The sequence below is a fragment of the Geosmithia morbida genome (genome assembly GCF_012550715.1).
Source record: "Geosmithia morbida isolate 1262 chromosome Unknown scaffold_8, whole genome shotgun sequence".
Taxonomy (NCBI): Eukaryota; Fungi; Ascomycota; class Sordariomycetes; order Hypocreales; family Bionectriaceae; genus Geosmithia; species Geosmithia morbida.
In genome coordinates, this window is record NW_023336195.1 from 312799 (window position 1) to 331279 (window position 18481).

Consider the following 18481-nt stretch of genomic DNA (forward strand, 5'->3'; position numbering starts at 1 on the left):
ACTCATTTCTGGTGTATGATGTGGTTGATGCCCATTGGCCGCCAGGCTACTTTTGGGCGCGGCACACTGGCCACAGCGACGACACAATCCCTTCTTCGGAGTCGCGATATCAGGTATGTCCAGCGATGATATTCCAAAAGGTGGCATCGTGGTGGAATAGAGAGGAGGAGGATCAGAGGAAGAAGGGATGGTGACTCCTTCGCATGTTCTTCTTCTTCCTTTCGTCAGGCCATCTTTGGTCGCTTAGCATCCCTACCATATGTACACACCATCATGGCCTCCAGGATAGGCCGGTTGCCAGACACATTATCCGGCGATTTGCCCAAGTCTTGTGTTCCTTTGGGCAACCACGCGCTCTGCGAATCCTTACCGCTTCGAATAAAAAGAAAAGAAATTGCCTAGACCAGTCTAGGATGGCAGAGGAGGACTTGTGACGTAGGAGTCTCCAAAAATGGGGGGAACCATGAGGAAGAGGATGAATAAGGAGGGAGAAGCAAAAATCCTCGGGCGGGTGAATAGGCGAGGGATGTCGACGACTTGGAAGAGAGTTGGATTCTAGTCCATGTTGAGGCTCTGCGGTGTATCGACGAGGTATATAAAGGTCGTAATCATCAGAGTCTAAGGCACACGATGGAAAAAAAAAAGGAACAGTGATAACAGCAACTGTCAAGCATGAATCATTAAGCATCAAGTCTTTAACCTCGAACAGCACACGAGACATCCACCTACCCCTTTGAGCCTCTGTGAGTGAACCTCTATAGTCTCATCTTCATGCATAGACATTCTCCCCTTCCTAGCTGACACCAGGCGGTAGACAGACTTGCACTATACACCCTTGCCTACCATGTGTTTCTCTTGGACCGTCTTCTATTCCTGTGGCTGCTCCATGCCCAAAAAGACGCCGTATCCCAAGTGCGGAGGTGAATGCCCTCCTGAAAAGGTCAAGCATAACCCCGACTCTGACTGCCACTTGGGGGGGCCGTGCTGCAGACACATGGGTATTTGAAATTTGAGGGTTCTGGGTCTATCATGTATAGGAAACGAACTCAGGAATGCGCGGGAGGTATATGACAGGACAGGAACGAACAGGAACAGCAGTTTATGTATCAGATGTATACGACAGGTAACATATTACCAGTAGGGGCAGCGACCACTTCATCCAATGAAAAACCTGTGCTCTTTTTCTGTCACCGTCCTTTCCTACATGGACTTACAGTAGGTACCCGAAAGTCTCTGTCTCTGTCCCTCACAAGATCTTTTTATAGTGCACAAAGTCACTCTTATCCGCCTTCTTGACATAGAGCAGCTGAGCACTATGATTGAAGTGCTGCGTATGCCAGTACACGGACTTGGCACCCAGCTCCGTCTTCGCATGCTCGTACACAAAGTCTATGAGCTTCCCTCCCGCTCCTTCGCCCCGGACAACCGGGTCGACAAATAGATCGTTGAGGTACACAGTCGGGGTAAGGGACGCTGTCGACAGATGGGGGAACCAGGTGACGAAGCCGATGGCTTGCTTGTTCTCGTCCTCAGCCACAGCGCAGTACATCTGCACTTTGTCATCGAGGAAGCGCGCAAACGTGCCAGTCGTGACGTCCTCGGGCAAGTCTCGCTTGTACCATTCGTTATAGGCGGTCCAGTAGTGACGCCACTTGGGCTCGTCGTCTGCAGTGATGAAGCGGGTTGTGATTGGCATGTCTGCTGCTCCGAGTTTGGTATAATTGGTGTCTGCGGATGTAGATGCTTTCGACTCTGCGGATTTCGGATTGAGAAGCCTGTTCCCGACGCAGCACAATGGCGACTTTGTTCATCTCCGTGTTGTTATCAGCCGAGGCTTGGGACCGTGGCTCATTTGTCAGCTTTGAGAGAGGGGTTCGACGCCAGCAAATGCTGTAATACCTTGGTCGTGGAGTCATCTTTGAGAGTACCACAGTCATGATTTTTGTATCGCAATTGCAGCTCTCGATCAATTCCTTCTCTTAGTCGGAGGAGTGGTAGGGTTTAGGTTACCCCATAGTTTGCTTCTTCTTGAATTCTTTGAGAAGTTGCGCGGCATAATACACATTCCTCCATTATACGCGTGCACTTGCATACACTTATATACAATGCACACCAACCTCGGTATCTGCTACTTAAGAACAACACAATCGTTTGCACATTATTTGAGAGCTTACTTTGTCTTCCTCATCGTCGTCGCCATCAGAAGGTCGGTCGTATATAACAAATTGCTGTTTCTGGCGCCTTGTTGAAGAACGCAGGTGTCTTAGACACTCCGTACCAACGTCGCACATCCCCAACAGGAAAGTGGCGTGGCTTCTGCAGCCTGCTCCTTCCCTTGAACACTAGACAAGAGACCATTTCTTCCCATATCCGAAATTATGAGTCATTATTATTCTCATCATCATCATCGTCATAAAAAGTGCACTTTTGTTTTGCCGGATTTCGTCATGTTGCTTCTCCGCACGCACACCTATTATTATACTATGCTCCCCCTCTACGACTGAGACTTCCTCTCCTGCTCCACGAGGTCCTCTGTGCGGGACTTGCTCTGCGGGTCGAAGAACGGACGTTCGCCGACACCGACGACACGTACGCCAAATCTGTCACCGAGCGAGTAGTAGTCATATGTAGCAGTGTGGAATGTGCTGCGGTTGTCCCAGATGGCTTTACATAGGGCCAGGTTAGCCAGTAAGTCCTCAATTTACAGACGCACAGGCCTAGAGTGGAAGCACAACTTACCAATGTCGTTAGCATTCTGCCACCTCAGCCGAACCTGGACAGAGTGGTCCTGGACGAGGCTGTAGAACCACTTGAGCAGGTTCTGGCTCTCCTCGGATGTCACATTGTTGATGTGCGAGACGTGGGCTCCAACGGGGAAGATGCTCTTCCAACCGGTGACAGGGTTGGTACGGATCACGGGATGGATAGCCTTGAGCTTCTCTCCCACATTTTCGGGTGAGCCGCGGGGCTTCGAATGGAGCTGGAAGCCCTTGTCCTTGGCCATCTTCTCAAAGAATGGCTGGGCAAACGTGGCCGTCAGGGACTCGAGGAACTTCTGGTAGGCTGGGCTCAGACGGTCATACAGCTCATAACCAGAAGCCCAAAGAGTGTCTGCGCAACCCATGGTTAGCTCTACGATCGCGCCTTGCTTGGGATATACAGAGTCCTTTGGCAGGCTGTATGTGGGCAGGTTGAACTCACCGCCTCCCGTGGGGGGGAACTCGACGACCCTCAGAGACGTGTAATCGGCGGGTACAGGCTCGAAGGCAATGTCCGAGTGCCACAGCTCGGTATCCGGTCTCCTCTTGACTACTCCATCGTCACTCGTGTTATGGTAAAGCCTCTTGTACTGCTTGGAGCTGATGGTGCTGATCTCCAGGTCGTCACCACCATCTTCACGCTCCGAGTTTAGGACGGGGTGAACATGGAGCCCGGAAGACTGGGGGCGTCCACTCAATTCACCAAGTCTGATGATGAGCTTCTTCTGGAGTTCGTTGGTCAAGTCATCCTGAGCACGGAAGAAAACGACACCGCGTTGCGAAACTGTAATGTTTTAGCAACCATAGCCCCGACGCCGTCTCCAACAACAGTCTTTCCATGCGCGCGCAAGTCCATTCACTACTCACTCGTGATGGCAAGCTCCCTGATGAGCTCATCTGAGTTGGGGGCGTTCAGCCACTCGGCCAGGTTGGCCTTGGGAAATTCGCGGCCGATGGTCGGCGTCACGTCAAAAGCCTCGTACTGGTCGAGCACCCCAGAAAGCTTCGCAGCAGAGCTACCGCCCTTGATGATGGGGAGGGAGGTTACGGATGCCCCAGTGGCAGATTCAACAGCAGCGGGCGCCATGATGAAGAATATTGGAGCTAACTTTTTATATAAGCAGACTCTTAATCACGAAGTTTTTCTGACTTTGAGGGTTCAGATTCGAGTTGACAGCTTTACAGGATGCACTCCTCGTCTTATACTGCCTTAATACTCCGACTATGCAGCTTCCCCACCCCGATCGACTGTTACTACGACCTCATGCACCAGTGAGTGGTACTATCGGCCACCATCATCTTGAATGATTTTATCAATCACTTGCTCCAGCTTTCCTGATGGGTGAGTTCTCAAAGAGTATAGCCGCTGTATTGGTGACGCCTTTTTTTTTCCAGTCAAATACTGGCAGTGTTGTGTTGTGTCGCAGCTGATGATATGCCGACATCGAGACGATTGATGTCGTGATTTAGCAACACGACGCCCCCAAGGTCATCGCAAGCGACGGATTGACGACAGCCCCACCTCTTTATTCGGTCGAGAATTGAGTGTGATAAGCTGGTTTATGTCGTGCTCCTGATAACCAGCCCTCAATACAATCAAGACGTTGACGGAAGCTTACGACTAACAACGGCAATGCTTCATTGGCCGCACCTCTTTAACTGCGCATGCGACTACGTCTCCAGGCCCAATACCCGCTCCATATAGTACTTAAGCTGCGTATCGGTTTCGTTTTGAGTACGAAATTTATCTGTTGGTTTACTCCGGCGGATCGAAACATGCCTCTCGCACAACACCAACGGTCAATATCACGTCATTTCCTCAAACCGTGCCCACTCATGGGGAAAAACACTTCCATCTCTCGGGCAGAGACGCGCGATCATAGCCAGATAGAGATATTACCCCCGGGTGACACTAATGGGAACCCTACTCCTTGGCTTTATCTACATTACGCCAGTCCATGTTCCAATGGTCTCATCTGTTGATTGAAATACCTTGTTCCTTATATGTCGTGCTTTCTGGGATGTCTTGGGCCACCTCTCTTGGCAAGCCACGGCCTTCCCGGGACTATAGATCTTATATGAGCTTATTTTGATGCATACAAGGTTAGGGTGGCAAGTGGCAACGATCAGAAAGAGCTTGGGATTTTATTTTATAATGCCGGCCGGAGAAGGATCCTCGAGGAGTCTGTTGCTGGATCAGACAACAGGACGAACGATACCTTCATACTCTACGATGCCTACCGTCCTTCCCTCGCGCAGACACCGGGGCTCCGGCCAGGGCGGCAGTGGTGGTGGCCCCCTCGAGGACACTGCCGTCTCCAGTGGCACTCCGCAGCCTAACAGCAATGGCAACAACCTCTCATCCAACAAGGAATACGTCCCCAGCGACGATGACAACGACAACAACACCAAAGAGATCTCAAAGTCGCAGACCGTCATCTCCATCGACGACAATTGGCCCGAGCTGGGCGTTCCGGCCGAGGAGACGGACCGCAAGTGGTGGCAGCGGTCCCGCTACGCCGTTGACTACGGTGCCGTTGCCACTCAGCCGTCTGTCTTTGATGACCCGGAGCTGGCAAAGAGGTACCAGCCCAGGTCCGACTGGGAGAACCTGCATCGTTTCGACCCGAGGGCCCGCTGGACATGGGGTGAGGAGCTCAAAATTCTCCGCAAGATTGACGTACGCATCATGTTGTTCGCCTGCATCATGTTTATCGGGCTAGAACTCGATCGGTCCAACCTGTCTCAGGCCGTGTCGGATAATTTTCTGGGTGATCTGGGCATGACAACGGATGGTGAGTGTTTTATTCTTGTTTTATACTCTTATGTTCTGAATCCCTGGCTTGATACCGGACATTTGACATCTGGGCGATCTTTCTAACAGCATTCTGCTACAGATTACAACCTTGGAAATACCGTCTTCAAGTTGTCATTCCTCTGTGCTGAGCTTCCATCTCAACTTATTAGCAAGTGGATTGGTCCGGATCGCTGGATCCCCATGCAGCTCTGCCTGTGGAGCATAGTGTCTGCTGTATGCATGCTAAGTCCTCTCCCTCTTTCTATGCGATGGCTGCTAACGACGGTGTACAGTCGCAATTCTGGCTGAGTGGGAGAACGTCGTTTCTCGTATGCAGATCACTTCTTGCCATTTTGGTATGTCAAGCTACTAAAATCCTCAATTTAATACAGTCTGCTAATAACTCGCAGCAAGGTGGTTTCATCCCGGATGTACGTCTTTCCGTCAACATTCTCTACCCTGACGTTTAACTAACACACACGCCCCCCCCCTTCACCTAGGTAATCCTCTATCTCAGCTACTTTTACAAGTCCGCAGAGCTCTCGGTCCGTCTAGCCTACTTCTGGTCCGCCCTCCAGGTTGCCGATATCATCTCCGGTCTACTAGGTGCAGGCTTCCTTCAGCTCCGTGGCTACCACGGGCGGGCGGGTTGGCGATGGCTGTTCCTTTTCGAGGTATGTAACGCTTACATTGCCATGCGCAACAGATTAGTGCGACAGGTTGCTAATTCGGACATAAAAGGGGATCCTGACTCTGACCATTGGTATCGCGGCGTGGTTCCTGATGCCGGCGGGACCGACACAGACAAAGGGTTGGCTCCGTGGCAAGAATGGCTGGTTTGACGAACGGTAAGTCTTTTTTATCAATCCCCCTCTTCCCTCTATCTCTATCTCCTCATCTTTTATCTGCTAACGCTCTTCGTCAGCGAGGAAATCATCATGGTGAACCGCGTCATCAGAGAGGACCCAAGCAAGGGAGACATGCACAACCGCCAACCCATCACGCCCAAACTCCTTTTTCAGTCCCTCGCCGATTACGACATGTGGCCCCTCTACATTCTTGGTCTCCTGTGGCAAATCCCCTCTACTCCCGTGAACCAGTACCTCACGCTGACGCTGCGCCGCATGGGCTTCAGCGTCCTGCTGACGAATGTGCTGACCATTCCGCCCATGGCCGCTGGTATCGTCACCATCCTAGCCATTACCTATTTGTCTGAACGTCTTCAACAACGCGCCCTAGTTGCCGTGTTCTCGCAGATCTGGGTGTTTCCGTTCCTCATCTACCTATATTTGGTTGATATTAACGAGATTAACCGATGGAAAGCATGGGCCATTCTAACTCTTTTGCTGGCAGGGCCGTCTCGTGAGTTTCACTTCCCTGCCCTTTAGTTTCCACCTTTTCTCTACTTCCATTGGCCCCATCAAAAACGGAAAGAGTATGTAAGACAGATGTGCTGACAACTCATAGCCCACGCAATCCTCGTCGGCTGGAATTCTCGCAACTCCAACGCCGTCCGACTGCGCACCGTCTCGGCAGCAGTCTACAACATGTCGGTCCAGTCCAGTGCCATCATCGCCTCCAACGTGTACCGCCAGAATGACGCCCCGCGGTATAGGAACGGAAACCGGAACCTCGTCGGCGTTGTCTCGATGAACATCGTCTGCTTCCTCCTTGTCAAGGTATACTATGTCCTGCGCAACAAGAGCCGCGACAAGAAATGGAATGCCATGACTCCTGAGCAACAGCGGATTTATCTCGACACTACCACCGATAAGGGAAGTAAGCGTCTTGATTTCCGGTTCGCCAGTTGATGCGTGTATGGAGAGATGTGTCTGGGCGGAAAAAATGGTGCGGCCTGTTTAGTGCGATCCAGCATCACACAGCCTTGTTTTGCCGGATAGAATATATACAATTGAATTAGACTTTTCCTTCTTTTTTATCATGTGAATGAGTCTGTACATCATCATATACTGATTGAGAAGACACACACATACACGAGGTGATGTTATTAAAAAGACTCGAAAAGACTAGATATACCAGCCCAAATCTCCTTTCCAGAGGGCAAAATGTTGGAAGGAGGAATGACAAAGCCACCGTCGGTGTTAGATCCGGGACGCAGCTCAATGGCCCAGGCCAGCTCAGCCTCGGCAATATCGTACACCCAGTCCATACTGACACCGGCGGTAGAGTAGATGGTCTTGCAAGTGGGTCCGTAGATGAAGTCGAGGTCGTTGATGGAGCGGATGCCGTCGGCGACGATGCCCGCCTTGTCCATCTGCACGTCTATGTTGGAGGCCTCGGCGTAGCAGCTGTAGCCGTAAGGGAGGAGGATGAGCTGGCTGTACGAGTGCCAGTCAATGTAGAGCTTGAGTCCGACACCGTCGCTGACCGTCAGGGTGTGGTTAGTCAGGGCCTTGTTCTCCGGCGTGTCACCGGGGGCCTCGCCGCGGTACGTCTCGTCGCACGGGTCTGGAGACGAGCCGCCGTCGATGTCCCACTTGTAGGGCCAGTTGCGGTTCACATCGGTGCCCACGCACGAGGCTCCCGAGCGCTCTTGGCGATTCTTGCGCCACAGGCGGTCCGTCTTTTGGGCGTGGACGAATCCTATAGTTTTCTGTCAGCGATGTCCAATGTTCTGAGGGCGAATGCAGTCGACTCACCATCGGGATTCACCACGGGGATAATGTAGAAATCATAGCTATTCAGCGTGGCGGTGATGGTCTTGTCGCCATCCTGGTAGCCCTTAATTATCTGATACGCCAAGTATTCAACGGTCTAGAACCAGGTTAGATTTCGCTTCTCCGCCTTAGAGATGAAAGCTGTGGAGCATACGACTGTAGTAATCCATTCGCGGGCGTGGACTGTACCGTGCCACACAATGGCCGGCTTGGTACCAGGACCTCCAGCGCCATACAGATGGATACCCTTGAGTGGTCTGTCTTCGACGGACTGGCCAGCCACAAAGGTCTCGGAGTTGCCCGGGAAAGCAGCTACGAGGTCATCGAGGAAGTCGAGGTGGCTTTCAAAGTCGTGGTATGAGTCAAAGTACGAAATGTCGGGTAAGGCGGCATTACCCCGATCCTTGATTGTGGCTGTTCTGGTCGGTATGGTGGGAATTTCTTCATGGGACTGATCGGGGCGGGAGGGGGCTTATGCATACCAACATAGGGAGTGAAGGCGGCCTCGGCAGCAATGTCCGCGCCAAGATCCTCGTGTACAATCTCGTAGCCAAGGCCTAGGTCCTTGAAAGCGTTGAGGCTTGTGGGCGGCACAGCGATATCAAAGCCATTGTGGCTGCCCCCGCAACCAAGCGACATATGGTCAATGCTCTTGAGGGCCTTGGCTACGGCGACATGATCGCCACCGCTGTCGACATGGAAAACCTTGTATCCGTCATATGAGACCTTGGCGGCGACGAAGGGCAGGGCAATCCCCAACCCCAGGATTGTAGATGTCTTCATGGTTCACGTTGCAGATGAAGGAACGGGAAAGCGTCGTGAATTGGAGAGAATGTAGTAAACCAACAGGAACCTGGGCGTGTCGGAATCGAAGACATGCCATGCCAGTCCTTTTTAACATGGCCTAGCCATATTGCTGGGTCATTAAGATGAGCACTCCCCGGGGCAAGAGCAGTATGACTGTGAGACACGACCTGCTTGATTCGTTAGGTGCTAAGGGGACCCAGAAATGCCCACTAAACAAACAGCTCTGGGGCCATGGGTGCCGGTCGTGTATGTCGTTGACAACGTCACACAAACATGTTGCGATACCCAGATGTGCTAAATAACACCGTGAGGGGCACCAAGATTCCATGGGACATGAGCAAAAGTGCTAGTCGTGTGTGTGGGCCGACGCGAATGGGGGAAGCGGGAGTACTCTATTGGCAATCGGTAGCATACGCCCGTACATATATAGGAGCATGGTCTCGGCGGCATGGATGCTGTGTTTGTCTCCCCTTTGAACATAGCTATGATTGGGGAGTGTGGATCTGTTTGGACGATGGTAGCATTATGCGTACAGATAACCATAAGCGCTGGCCAGGATTGTCAGGGTTAAATTATGGGGCGACGGACTCAAGTATAGCGCTCGCCGGCTCTGGATGGGTGATTCCATCATCTCCATTCGATATTGCGGAGCACCGACGAGTGCGTAGTATATGTCCCCTCACTTATTCGTACGGCGTACAAATGTTCGTATGCTAAAGCTTGGTTCTTTGTCAATCAAGCGTGACCTTCCCCATCGGGGCTATCCAAGTAGGTCGCAGTTTCGTGTCCCTCGCGGTACGACATGAGTTGCCTCGACCGTGAGCATGGGAAACTGGAAGAAACGTTCCCATCAGGAAGCGGTTAGTTGAACGGAAGTATGTCTTGCACGTGGTTGAAACGTCGTAGAACAAGTTGGCAGGGATCCGAGAGGTAATGGCAGTATTGTGGGGGCCAAAAGCTTGAGCTGATCGTATTGCTACGATGGATAGAGTCGTGGAATAGTCATGGCGCGATAGTGATGATAATGATGAAGACTCCATCTTGTTCTAGTGAAATATTGGTGGGCGGATTGATGTGGCAGTTACGGGGGAAGGAGCTTCAAGTAATGGAAAGCTCCTTCCGTATAAGCTGTATCTACAATGCTCTCAACGGCAGGGGCTACAAGGAAGGAGCAACCGCGTACGAGTACAACAAGTCTCTGTCATGATGGCAGCCATAAAAAATAAACGGACATACGTACTTTGATATGCCGAGAATCAAAAGACTCCTGTTCAATGCGATGTTCCCCCTAATTTCTCCCATTCGATGAAACGAGCCAGTTTCCGGCGTCACGCTCTTCACGGCTCTTCACGCTCTGTGGAACCTGTGAGTCAGTGCTGCTGCGAAACCTTGCAGCACTAATTTCCAGCGGGCGGCTTCACGCATGTGAGGGAAGAACCTGAGAGAGGACGACGACGCAGATCATCATTGTCAATCAACGCCAACCTCCCCGACGCCCATTATGCGGACCAGGAAATCCAACACGACAAAGCGCTACACAGTCGACGAGTACGTCTCCGGGGGCAGCGAGGCTAGTGGGGAGGATGCAGATGCACGTGTGGGCCCATCCCGGCGGCAGAGAAAAGCCGACAAAAGAGACGGCAGCTTCGATGGCGATGATGACCGCGAACAGAGCCCGGACCCTGACGCCGACGCCATCGCCGCCTCTGAATCAGATGCGTTCGTCAATGCCGACCCCGCACCTCATGGTCGCAGCCAGCGCCAACAACGCCGCCGTCCCAAACCGGTAAAGGCGGTGGCAAAGAGCGTCGGCGGCGACGAGAAGGGTCATGACGCAGCGATAGCCTACCTCGACCTGGAGCCATTCATCGCGGATACGCACGTACCTAGAGGCTACGCTGGCACGTTTGAACGGCATCTTCGGGGAGCTGCACTGGCTGACACGTGGTACGGCCCGGAAGACTGTGACATCGAGACGGCGCTACGGCTGGTCGAGCGGTGGCTTGACTGGCCGCTCCTGCCACCAAGGGAACCTGTCCCTGGACCCGACGCCGTTCCCGTCGACACATGGGAGCATGGAGCGTCAGAAAGGGAGGCTGAGCATGCGCGACGATGGTTAGAGCGCTGGAGCGCTGACCGGCCAGAGGGGTCTATCCTGAGGCCGTTGGATGAGCAAGAGTCCGCTCCGTACCAGCTGCGTCCGGGTACGTTGCCCGTTTTGATGGGACCCCACAACGCACAGGGCGAGTTTCCCATGGGACCCGGAACGTCGCGTCTCCTGTCGCACATGGGTGTGCCCATTGCCGAGAACGAGTGTGAGACGGCCGATGCGTCGGGCTGGATGTTGGACGCCGGCGGCATCGTTCTCAGCCTCGATTGGGCCCATCACCAGTCAGTCGACTCCCCGCAGCACCTAGCTCTGGCAGTCATCCCATTTGGGGACCAGCAAAACTACAACTACCAAGAAGAATCGTCCAAATCAGACTTTCAAGCGTACGGGACCGTGCAGATATGGGAGTTCTGCGGGAAACAGGAAGGCGCCTACATTTACCCGGCACCACAGCTGCCCAAGCTACTCAAGACTCTGTGTCTCGACTCCGGACGAGCAAGGCGTGTCAAATGGGCGCCGTCGTATCAGCACCTGGCCGTGCTCACAAACACGAGGGTGGAGGTAATCGAGCCCCTATCCGGACAGGACTCTCCATACGGTAAGCGCTGCACGTCTAGATATAACACCTAAGACCACCCATGACACCACAGCTGCTCTAACATGATGTACAGAAAAGGTCGAGCAGGCCAGCGTCTCGCTCCGGCTCCCGGGTGATATCAAGCCGACGGCCATGACATGGGTTGGACTGAACCGGCTGGCGGTGGGATACTCGGACGGCTGTACGGTATTGTGGTCCATGCACCCATGCTGCGTGCTCTCGCGACAAATGACGCACCACAGCGCCATAGTCGACATGACGTCGGGGTACCCAACGTTTCCCTACCTAGTGGCCTCTGTCCCTGTGGGAGGCCACGTGAAGCTGGTGGACATGCGCAATCCAAGCTGCGAGACGACCGAGTTCCCGACGCTGAGCGTGAGCACGACGCCCAACCTGCTGTCGTGGAGCCACCACCTCAAGGGCTTCTTCGCCATGATGCCGTCGTCCAACGTGCTCAGCACCATGGTCGGCTTCATGCACCACGCCTACTTCCCCATCCCGCGACGCACATTTGCCAGCGACAGCTTCACCACCTGCCTCGACGTCGGGCGCACCCACCCTTTCCTCCTGGTGGGGTCAGCGGACGGGTCGCTCGCCGCCCTCAATCCGCAGTTCGACCTGTTCCAGGTCCTCCAGGGTCGTCGTGAGTCCAGCGATCGCATCCGCATCTTCCAGCACGAGCACCGTCCCGCAGAACATTTCCCCGCGTCGTCAGGGGCTGCCCAGCGCGGCGTCTCCCGTATACTGCACGGTTTCCTGCCGGAAAAGAACCGAAAGGCCAGAGTCGACGGGAAACGTGCGCCAGCCAAGCCTCCGCCTAAGAAGAAGAAGAGAGCCGAGGACGACGACGCGGGCGACCAGCAGGATGGCGGTGGGGATGATAGTGAGGAGGCGGCCGGGTCGGTGGACCCAACTAGGGTGATTGTCCACGAACCTGGAACGCGCATCACGGCCGTGCAGTGGAATCCAAACGAGGCGTATGGATGCTGGGCGGCGGCGGCTACGGCGTCGGGACTTGTCAAGATCATGGATCTGGGTCTTGATCGGGAATATGGGGACTGACAGCATCCAGAGCAAGACCCTGGAACGCTTACAGTAAAACAAAATAAAGTCCCTAAAATAAATGAATGAATAAATAAGGAGCCGGAGCAATACTGTCTATTGTATATCAACATCTGGTGTTATCTTGTTGCGCTTTTCGAGTATTATACTACCTGTAGTCTATTACCAGCCCTCCTCCTTCAATTCGCCTCCGATGGACACTGTGAGGCCATGACAGTGTGATGGTAGTCAAAGGCCCGTGACATGGCATATAGGTGTGTGCCGGCAGCCATCAGGACGAATATGTGGAAGATCTGGTGCGAGCTGCCCCAAATGTCGAATACCCCGGGCCAAGACCTCTCGGGCCAGCGGGCGGCGTAGAGGACGGCGCCGAAAATGTACATGACGCCGTGGATGATGATCCAGTTGACAGCCATTCTATCCATGACAACCGAGTATCCATAGATGGAGACGCAGTGGACGACGGGGACGACGCCAGAGAGGCCCAGGCCTATGAACATGGCTGCGCGGTAGGGGCGCCAGGCCGGGGTGCGGAACTTGTCTACCCACGACACCACACCGCATCCAGCACCAAGGGTACAGATCTGGTTATGGTTAGTATTCTGATTCCGAACATTTGTGTTGTATTGCGTGCGTGCGTGCGTGCGTGTGTGTGTGTGTGTGTGTGTTTGAGAGAAACAAAAGACACGGGGGAGGGGAAAAGAGGGAAAGGGAAATGTATACTGACCAAGACTATGTAAAACTCCATGAGAGCAGGCTCACAGAAGAAGCCATAGTAAAGAGCAGGCATGTAGCTACCCACGATAAGGGCGACGATTCCCGAGTAGTCAAGCTTATTTCCCCATTTGGCTACCGTCTCACTGTGGCTCAAGAGCGCGTGGAAGGCGGCGCTCATACCGAGACACAGGACGGCCCCGCCAAAGAAGAGACCGAAGGCAACCACGTCCGCTGTGTTGGCGGACTGGTACCGTGGGTGGACAATCAGGTACGAATACAGGGAGGCGACGATGGCGGCAAACACCCCGAGGAGGTGGGACCAGATGTTGACTGACTCATTGTGCAGGTGCGTCAGGGACCGAGCAGAGTGCAGGTACGAGGGTTTGACAGCGCGATATCCGGATTGGATGAATGCATTGTCGCGACGCCAGGAGGGCAGTGCATCCCACGATAAGAGGGCTTGGAGGTCTTCAGAGATGATGGTGTCGAGTGGTGGAGGGGCAGACGGTGACGATGGCTCGGTGTCAGCGGGTCGACGCTGACGGAGGGTCGCGTCATCCATGTTTTACGCTCTTGGAGAAAAAGGATTATTTGTTTCTGATAATGAAATGAGGCGTGGTGTCTGGTTTTTTTTTCTCTATGGTCAGGGGATCAAATGGCTCGATATCGTCATAGGGATGAGATGTCGGGGAGATGAGGAGTTTGGTAGTGTGAAGCGTGTACATGTGTAGATGTATGTTGGGATCGACGGGTGTCTGGAGGCGGTGGTTTTGTTGGGAAGGCGCGTCCGGCGTACTTGCCGCCGAACAGCAAGATCAGAGCGGATGGCAGTAGACCTCGGTACAACAGATTGGCTGACCGGAACGAGTATTGGAAATAATCATCATGACCATGTGAAAGAACATCTCATACTATGGACGGGTGTAGTGCGTTCTGAGCATTGTTTTGCATGTCGCTTAGTGGTGTTGTCTACAGATCTGTATAGATTACAGTATTGTAGGTATTCCAATTTATGTACGATTTATACATGGATGGATATGCCTCAATACTCGGACGATTATTCCCCCCTTCAGCTCAGACGAGGACACCCACAGTCAAGAAAAGAGCCAGACCGTTTCAAAAGAAGAGGAATTCCATTTGTGTATATATTTCATTATAAGAACCCCGTAAAATAACCCATTTTATATTGTTGCCGCATGCCGTCGTCGTCGCTGTGGTGCTTAGACCCCCAAATCACATATGGCATCTGGTAGCCCTCGATTCGGTGCTTTATTTCTTGCCGCTCTTCTTGATGCCCTGTGTTCCCAGGTTGAGAGGTCCCTTGCCGCTGGCTTTGGCAGCCATCTCCTTTCGAGCCTTCTCCTCTGTAAGAACGATCAAGAAAAAATTGTCAGCCATCGGTCAGCATTGTTCGATCACATGAAAAGACAGCTCCCAAGACAACGACAGATCAACAACATCATCGTACCGGCGCGCTTCTTCTCGAGGTAAGCCTTATCGTCTTCGTCAAGGTCCTTGGCCTGTTTCTTAGCCTGCTTGAGGGGCTTGGCCTTGCCGCCTACACAAGAAAGAGAGTCAGCGGCGGGGTAAATTGTTGGACTGAGATTGTCTCTTTTTTTTTTCCCTTACCTTCACGGTTGTTGCCGCCCATTTTTGTTTTGATTCTTTTGAGGTCTGCGGAATTAGTCGATCAGATAGCTGTATCCGACGAGGAGATCCCGGATGGACTATGGTGGCGATAGAGATTTTGCAAGTAAATATGGAAAAAGAAGGAGAAAAAGTCAGCGTCTCTTCCGGTCCTTTTCGCCTTCCTCGTGTATAGCGCGGGACGTCGCAAAGGGAAAAGAAAGAGTGGGGTCAGGTCAGGGTCCTTTTGATGTGCTTATGTAATGAATCTCGATAGAGCTGTGTGCCGTCTCCAGAGATGATGCACCAGAAAAGGTTCATTTGGGCATTGAAGATTTTGTATCATCTTCATCATCTTCTCCATCAATCACCCACCTTCAACAGTATCCGTCACCATCAGACGCCGGCTTGCCATAGCGCTGAAATACTATTCTACCTGGAATTCGTCTTTTGTCTATCGCATTAGACACAGCTTCTTCCATCTCGTCTCCAGACACACTCTCTTTCCTCTCTCTCCCTTCGCCTCTCGCCCACATGACCTGAGCAGTCCATGCTGATCTGGTTCGGATCTTTTCCTGCTGCAACTCTTGTTGAAGGGCCATCTTGCTGACACTATCTACTTTGTGACCGTCTTCTGCAATCAAAAATAAAAAAAGAGATCCTTTTTTGTGGATCCAGATCCAGCACAATAACAACAAAAGACTTGTATTACGCCCACCTCGCGAAGCAAACACATACGATGGTGTCGAGCTCGGACGAAGGCGAGATTGTTTATAATGCCCGTGAGGACTTGAAGGCATCGTCTCTACCGCGTGCTTCAACGAATGAGGGAAGCGGTGTTGACCGACATGGCAGACCCCAGAGTAGACACTCTTCGACAGACCACGACGTCGCGTCCAGATACAGCGCCGGATCCCCTTCGCGCCGCAGCCGCTCGCCCCGTGGCCAAAAGAGGCCCCACGACGACCTCCCGTACGGCGGCGGCGGTGGCGGTAGCAGCAGCAGAGGCCGAGACTACGATTCATCCTCCTCGAGGGCCCCACCCCGCGGGCCCCGGTACGACAGAGATGGTCATCATCACCAGAGATCACGAATCTCGTACGAAGATTTGGACCAGCAACCGACATCGTCATCGCGTTACGGCCAGGATCCCCACGACCGCGACCGTGACCGCGACCGCGAAAGAGCCCGCAATGACTACGGCCGAGACCGAGACAGGGACCGCTTTCGCGACGACCGCAATCGAGACCGGTACTCGGATTACGGCAGCAAGCGACCTAGACAACGGAGCCGCTCGCCCAGGTCCCGTCGACCGGATAGGAGTAAGCTCGACCGCTTCGTCGAAGGAGACAGCCTGTCTGGCTACGGTGTAGATGGTGCCGGCGGCGATGCTGGGCTGAGGTATGATGATGGTGGTCCTTCCAGGGTGAGGGGCTCGCTACCTTCAAGACCGCCACCTGCGCAGGTTGACGTTGCGCGCTATCGGAGAGAGGATGCTAAACCAGCCAGAGACGCCCATGGCGGCCATGGCTCATCGTCAACAGCTCGGGGACAGCACGACCAGACACGGCCGACGCGACAGTCCGAGCCTAAACCTGAACCTGAACCTGAACCAGAGCCAGAACCCGAACCCGAACCTGTCGACGAAGAGGCCGAGATAGAGCGCCGTCGCAAACGACGCGCCGAAATTCTGGCCAAGTCGAGCTCGGCGACACCCATGCTCTTGCACGCCGTTGGAGCATCCGAAAAGGCACGCGCGGCTTCACCGGCTGCATCCTCGCAGGCGGCCACGTCGCGGGGAGAGTCGCCTCACATGGACGTAGACAGGCCTCGGACTCCAATATCTGGTAAGGATTCGCTCGTTCCTGGACCTTGGACGAATTGATGACTTGTACTGACCTGCTAAAAGATACCACGTCTCCCCGATCACCGCGATTGAACGACATGACCTCACCCGGAACCATGGATCTCAGCGGGAACAAGCACGGCGATGGAGAGCACGAGGAGCAGGATGGGCCCTCGGCCGCCGACTACGATCCGACGGTGGATATGAAGGAGGACGAACGCCGTGACGAACTGCGCCATGGTCAGACTGTCATTCACGGGGAAGCGCATGTCGTGCAGACGACGGAGAAAGAGCCAGGGGAGACAGAGGCGCAGAAGACATCCGGCGGTGGTGGCGGCGACAACGACCAAGACGACGATTTTGACATGTTTGCCGAAGACTTTGACGAGAAATTCGCAGCCAAGCAGGCGCCGGCTGCGGAGCCCGTGGAAGACGTGGAGCTCGGCGGTGACGGGCAGGCCAAGGGCGGCATCCTGGAGGGCGACGACAAGGATGGGTACTACAAGATGCGAGTTGGCGAGGTGATTGGGGGCCGATATCAGGTGCAAGCGACGCTGGGTCGCGGCATGTTCTCCAACGTGGTGCGGGCCGTGGACACGACGACGAAGAAGCTGGTGGCCATCAAGATGATGCGCAACAACGACGCGCTGCGCAAGGGCGGTTATACGGAGATCACGATCCTGAAGAAGCTCAACGACGCGGACCCAGAGAACCGCAAGCACATCATCCTGTTTGAGCGGTCATTTGACTACCGGGGCCACCTGTGCATGGCGTTTGAGAACCTGAGCCTGAACTTGCGCGAAGTGCTGCGCAAGTTTGGGCACAATGTCGGCATCAACCTGGGGGCGACGCGAACGTACGCGTACCAGATGCTGGTGGCGCTGGCGCACATGCAGCGATGCAGCATCATCCACGCGGACCTCAAGCCCGACAACATACTCGTCAACGAGAGCCGGACGTCGCTCAAGGTATGCGACCTGGGTACGGCCATCGACCGCGAAGACGCGGCTATGGCGCAGACGGGCATCACGCCCTACCTGGTCAGTCGGTTCTACCGCGCGCCCGAGCTCATGCTGGGCATGCCCTACGACTACGGCATCGACATGTGGTCGATCGGATGCACTCTGTATGAGCTCTACACGGGCAAGATACTCTTTGCGGGCGACAGCAATAACCAGATGCTCAGGGCCATCATGGAGATTCGCGGGCGCATCACTCCGAAATTATACAAGCGAGGTCAGCTGTCTGGTCAGCACTTTGACGAGGCAGGGCAGTTTATCAGTGTTGAGCATGACAAGGTTCTTGGAAAGGTGCGTTTTTCTTTCTTTCTTTCTTTCTTTCTTTCTTTCTTTCTTTCTTTCTTTCTTTCTTTCTTTCTTTCTTTCTTTCTCATCTTTCTCTTCTTTCTCTTCTTCTCCCTGCATTTTTCCAGCGTTCTCGCTCAAGTATTTCCCATCGTGCTTTTGCTTCCATTGGGTATG

General features: G+C 53.7%; 8 protein-coding genes across 8 annotated transcripts in view; 3 read left to right on the forward strand and 5 right to left on the reverse strand.

The window, feature by feature from the left end:
- Positions 1 to 1246: 1246 nt before the first annotated feature.
- Positions 1247 to 1937, reverse strand: GMORB2_7330 (D-amino-acid N-acetyltransferase; the record flags this gene model as incomplete). The annotated part of the gene is made up of 3 exons (XM_035469295.1): positions 1247 to 1728; positions 1787 to 1847; positions 1929 to 1937. 3 exons carry the CDS (start codon positions 1935 to 1937, stop codon positions 1247 to 1249), a joined length of 552 nt encoding a protein of 183 aa, XP_035320990.1.
- A 557-nt stretch (positions 1938 to 2494) lies between these two features.
- GMORB2_7331 (Taurine catabolism dioxygenase TauD, TfdA family) lies at positions 2495 to 3846 on the reverse strand (the record flags this gene model as incomplete). Its single annotated transcript, XM_035469296.1, has 3 exons — positions 2495 to 2664; positions 2740 to 3543; positions 3627 to 3846. 3 exons carry the CDS (start codon positions 3844 to 3846, stop codon positions 2495 to 2497), a joined length of 1194 nt encoding a protein of 397 aa, XP_035320991.1.
- Positions 3847 to 4992: 1146 nt separating this feature from the next.
- Positions 4993 to 7367, forward strand: GMORB2_7332 (transporter; the record flags this gene model as incomplete). The annotated part of the gene is made up of 6 exons (XM_035469297.1): positions 4993 to 5554; positions 5657 to 5790; positions 6057 to 6230; positions 6298 to 6404; positions 6482 to 6918; positions 7024 to 7367. 6 exons carry the CDS (start codon positions 4993 to 4995, stop codon positions 7365 to 7367), a joined length of 1758 nt encoding a protein of 585 aa, XP_035320992.1.
- Positions 7368 to 7564: 197 nt separating this feature from the next.
- GMORB2_7333 (Zn pept) lies at positions 7565 to 9017 on the reverse strand (the record flags this gene model as incomplete). The annotated part of the gene is made up of 4 exons (XM_035469298.1): positions 7565 to 8160; positions 8217 to 8331; positions 8389 to 8675; positions 8717 to 9017. The coding sequence occupies 4 exons, from the start codon at positions 9015 to 9017 to the stop codon at positions 7565 to 7567; spliced, it is 1299 nt and encodes a 432-aa protein (XP_035320993.1).
- A 1525-nt stretch (positions 9018 to 10542) lies between these two features.
- GMORB2_7334 (uncharacterized protein) lies at positions 10543 to 12811 on the forward strand (the record flags this gene model as incomplete). The annotated part of the gene is made up of 2 exons (XM_035469299.1): positions 10543 to 11706; positions 11828 to 12811. The coding sequence occupies 2 exons, from the start codon at positions 10543 to 10545 to the stop codon at positions 12809 to 12811; spliced, it is 2148 nt and encodes a 715-aa protein (XP_035320994.1).
- Positions 12812 to 12990: 179 nt separating this feature from the next.
- GMORB2_7335 (uncharacterized protein) lies at positions 12991 to 14090 on the reverse strand (the record flags this gene model as incomplete). The annotated part of the gene is made up of 3 exons (XM_035469300.1): positions 12991 to 13395; positions 13539 to 13858; positions 14072 to 14090. The coding sequence occupies 3 exons, from the start codon at positions 14088 to 14090 to the stop codon at positions 12991 to 12993; spliced, it is 744 nt and encodes a 247-aa protein (XP_035320995.1).
- Positions 14091 to 14797: 707 nt separating this feature from the next.
- GMORB2_7336 (Translation machinery associated TMA7) lies at positions 14798 to 15569 on the reverse strand (the record flags this gene model as incomplete). Its single annotated transcript, XM_035469301.1, has 3 exons — positions 14798 to 14892; positions 14997 to 15086; positions 15557 to 15569. 3 exons carry the CDS (start codon positions 15567 to 15569, stop codon positions 14798 to 14800), a joined length of 198 nt encoding a protein of 65 aa, XP_035320996.1.
- Positions 15570 to 15893: 324 nt separating this feature from the next.
- Positions 15894 to 18481, forward strand: part of GMORB2_7337 (serine/threonine-protein kinase PRP4) — a gene marked incomplete at both ends in the record, with an annotated part of 3830 nt that continues 1242 nt past the window's right edge. The window contains 2 exons of the mRNA XM_035469302.1: positions 15894 to 17001; positions 17064 to 18310. Coding sequence (XP_035320997.1) covers positions 15894 to 17001; positions 17064 to 18310 — 2355 coding nt within the window. The remainder of the gene's footprint in view (positions 17002 to 17063; positions 18311 to 18481) is intronic.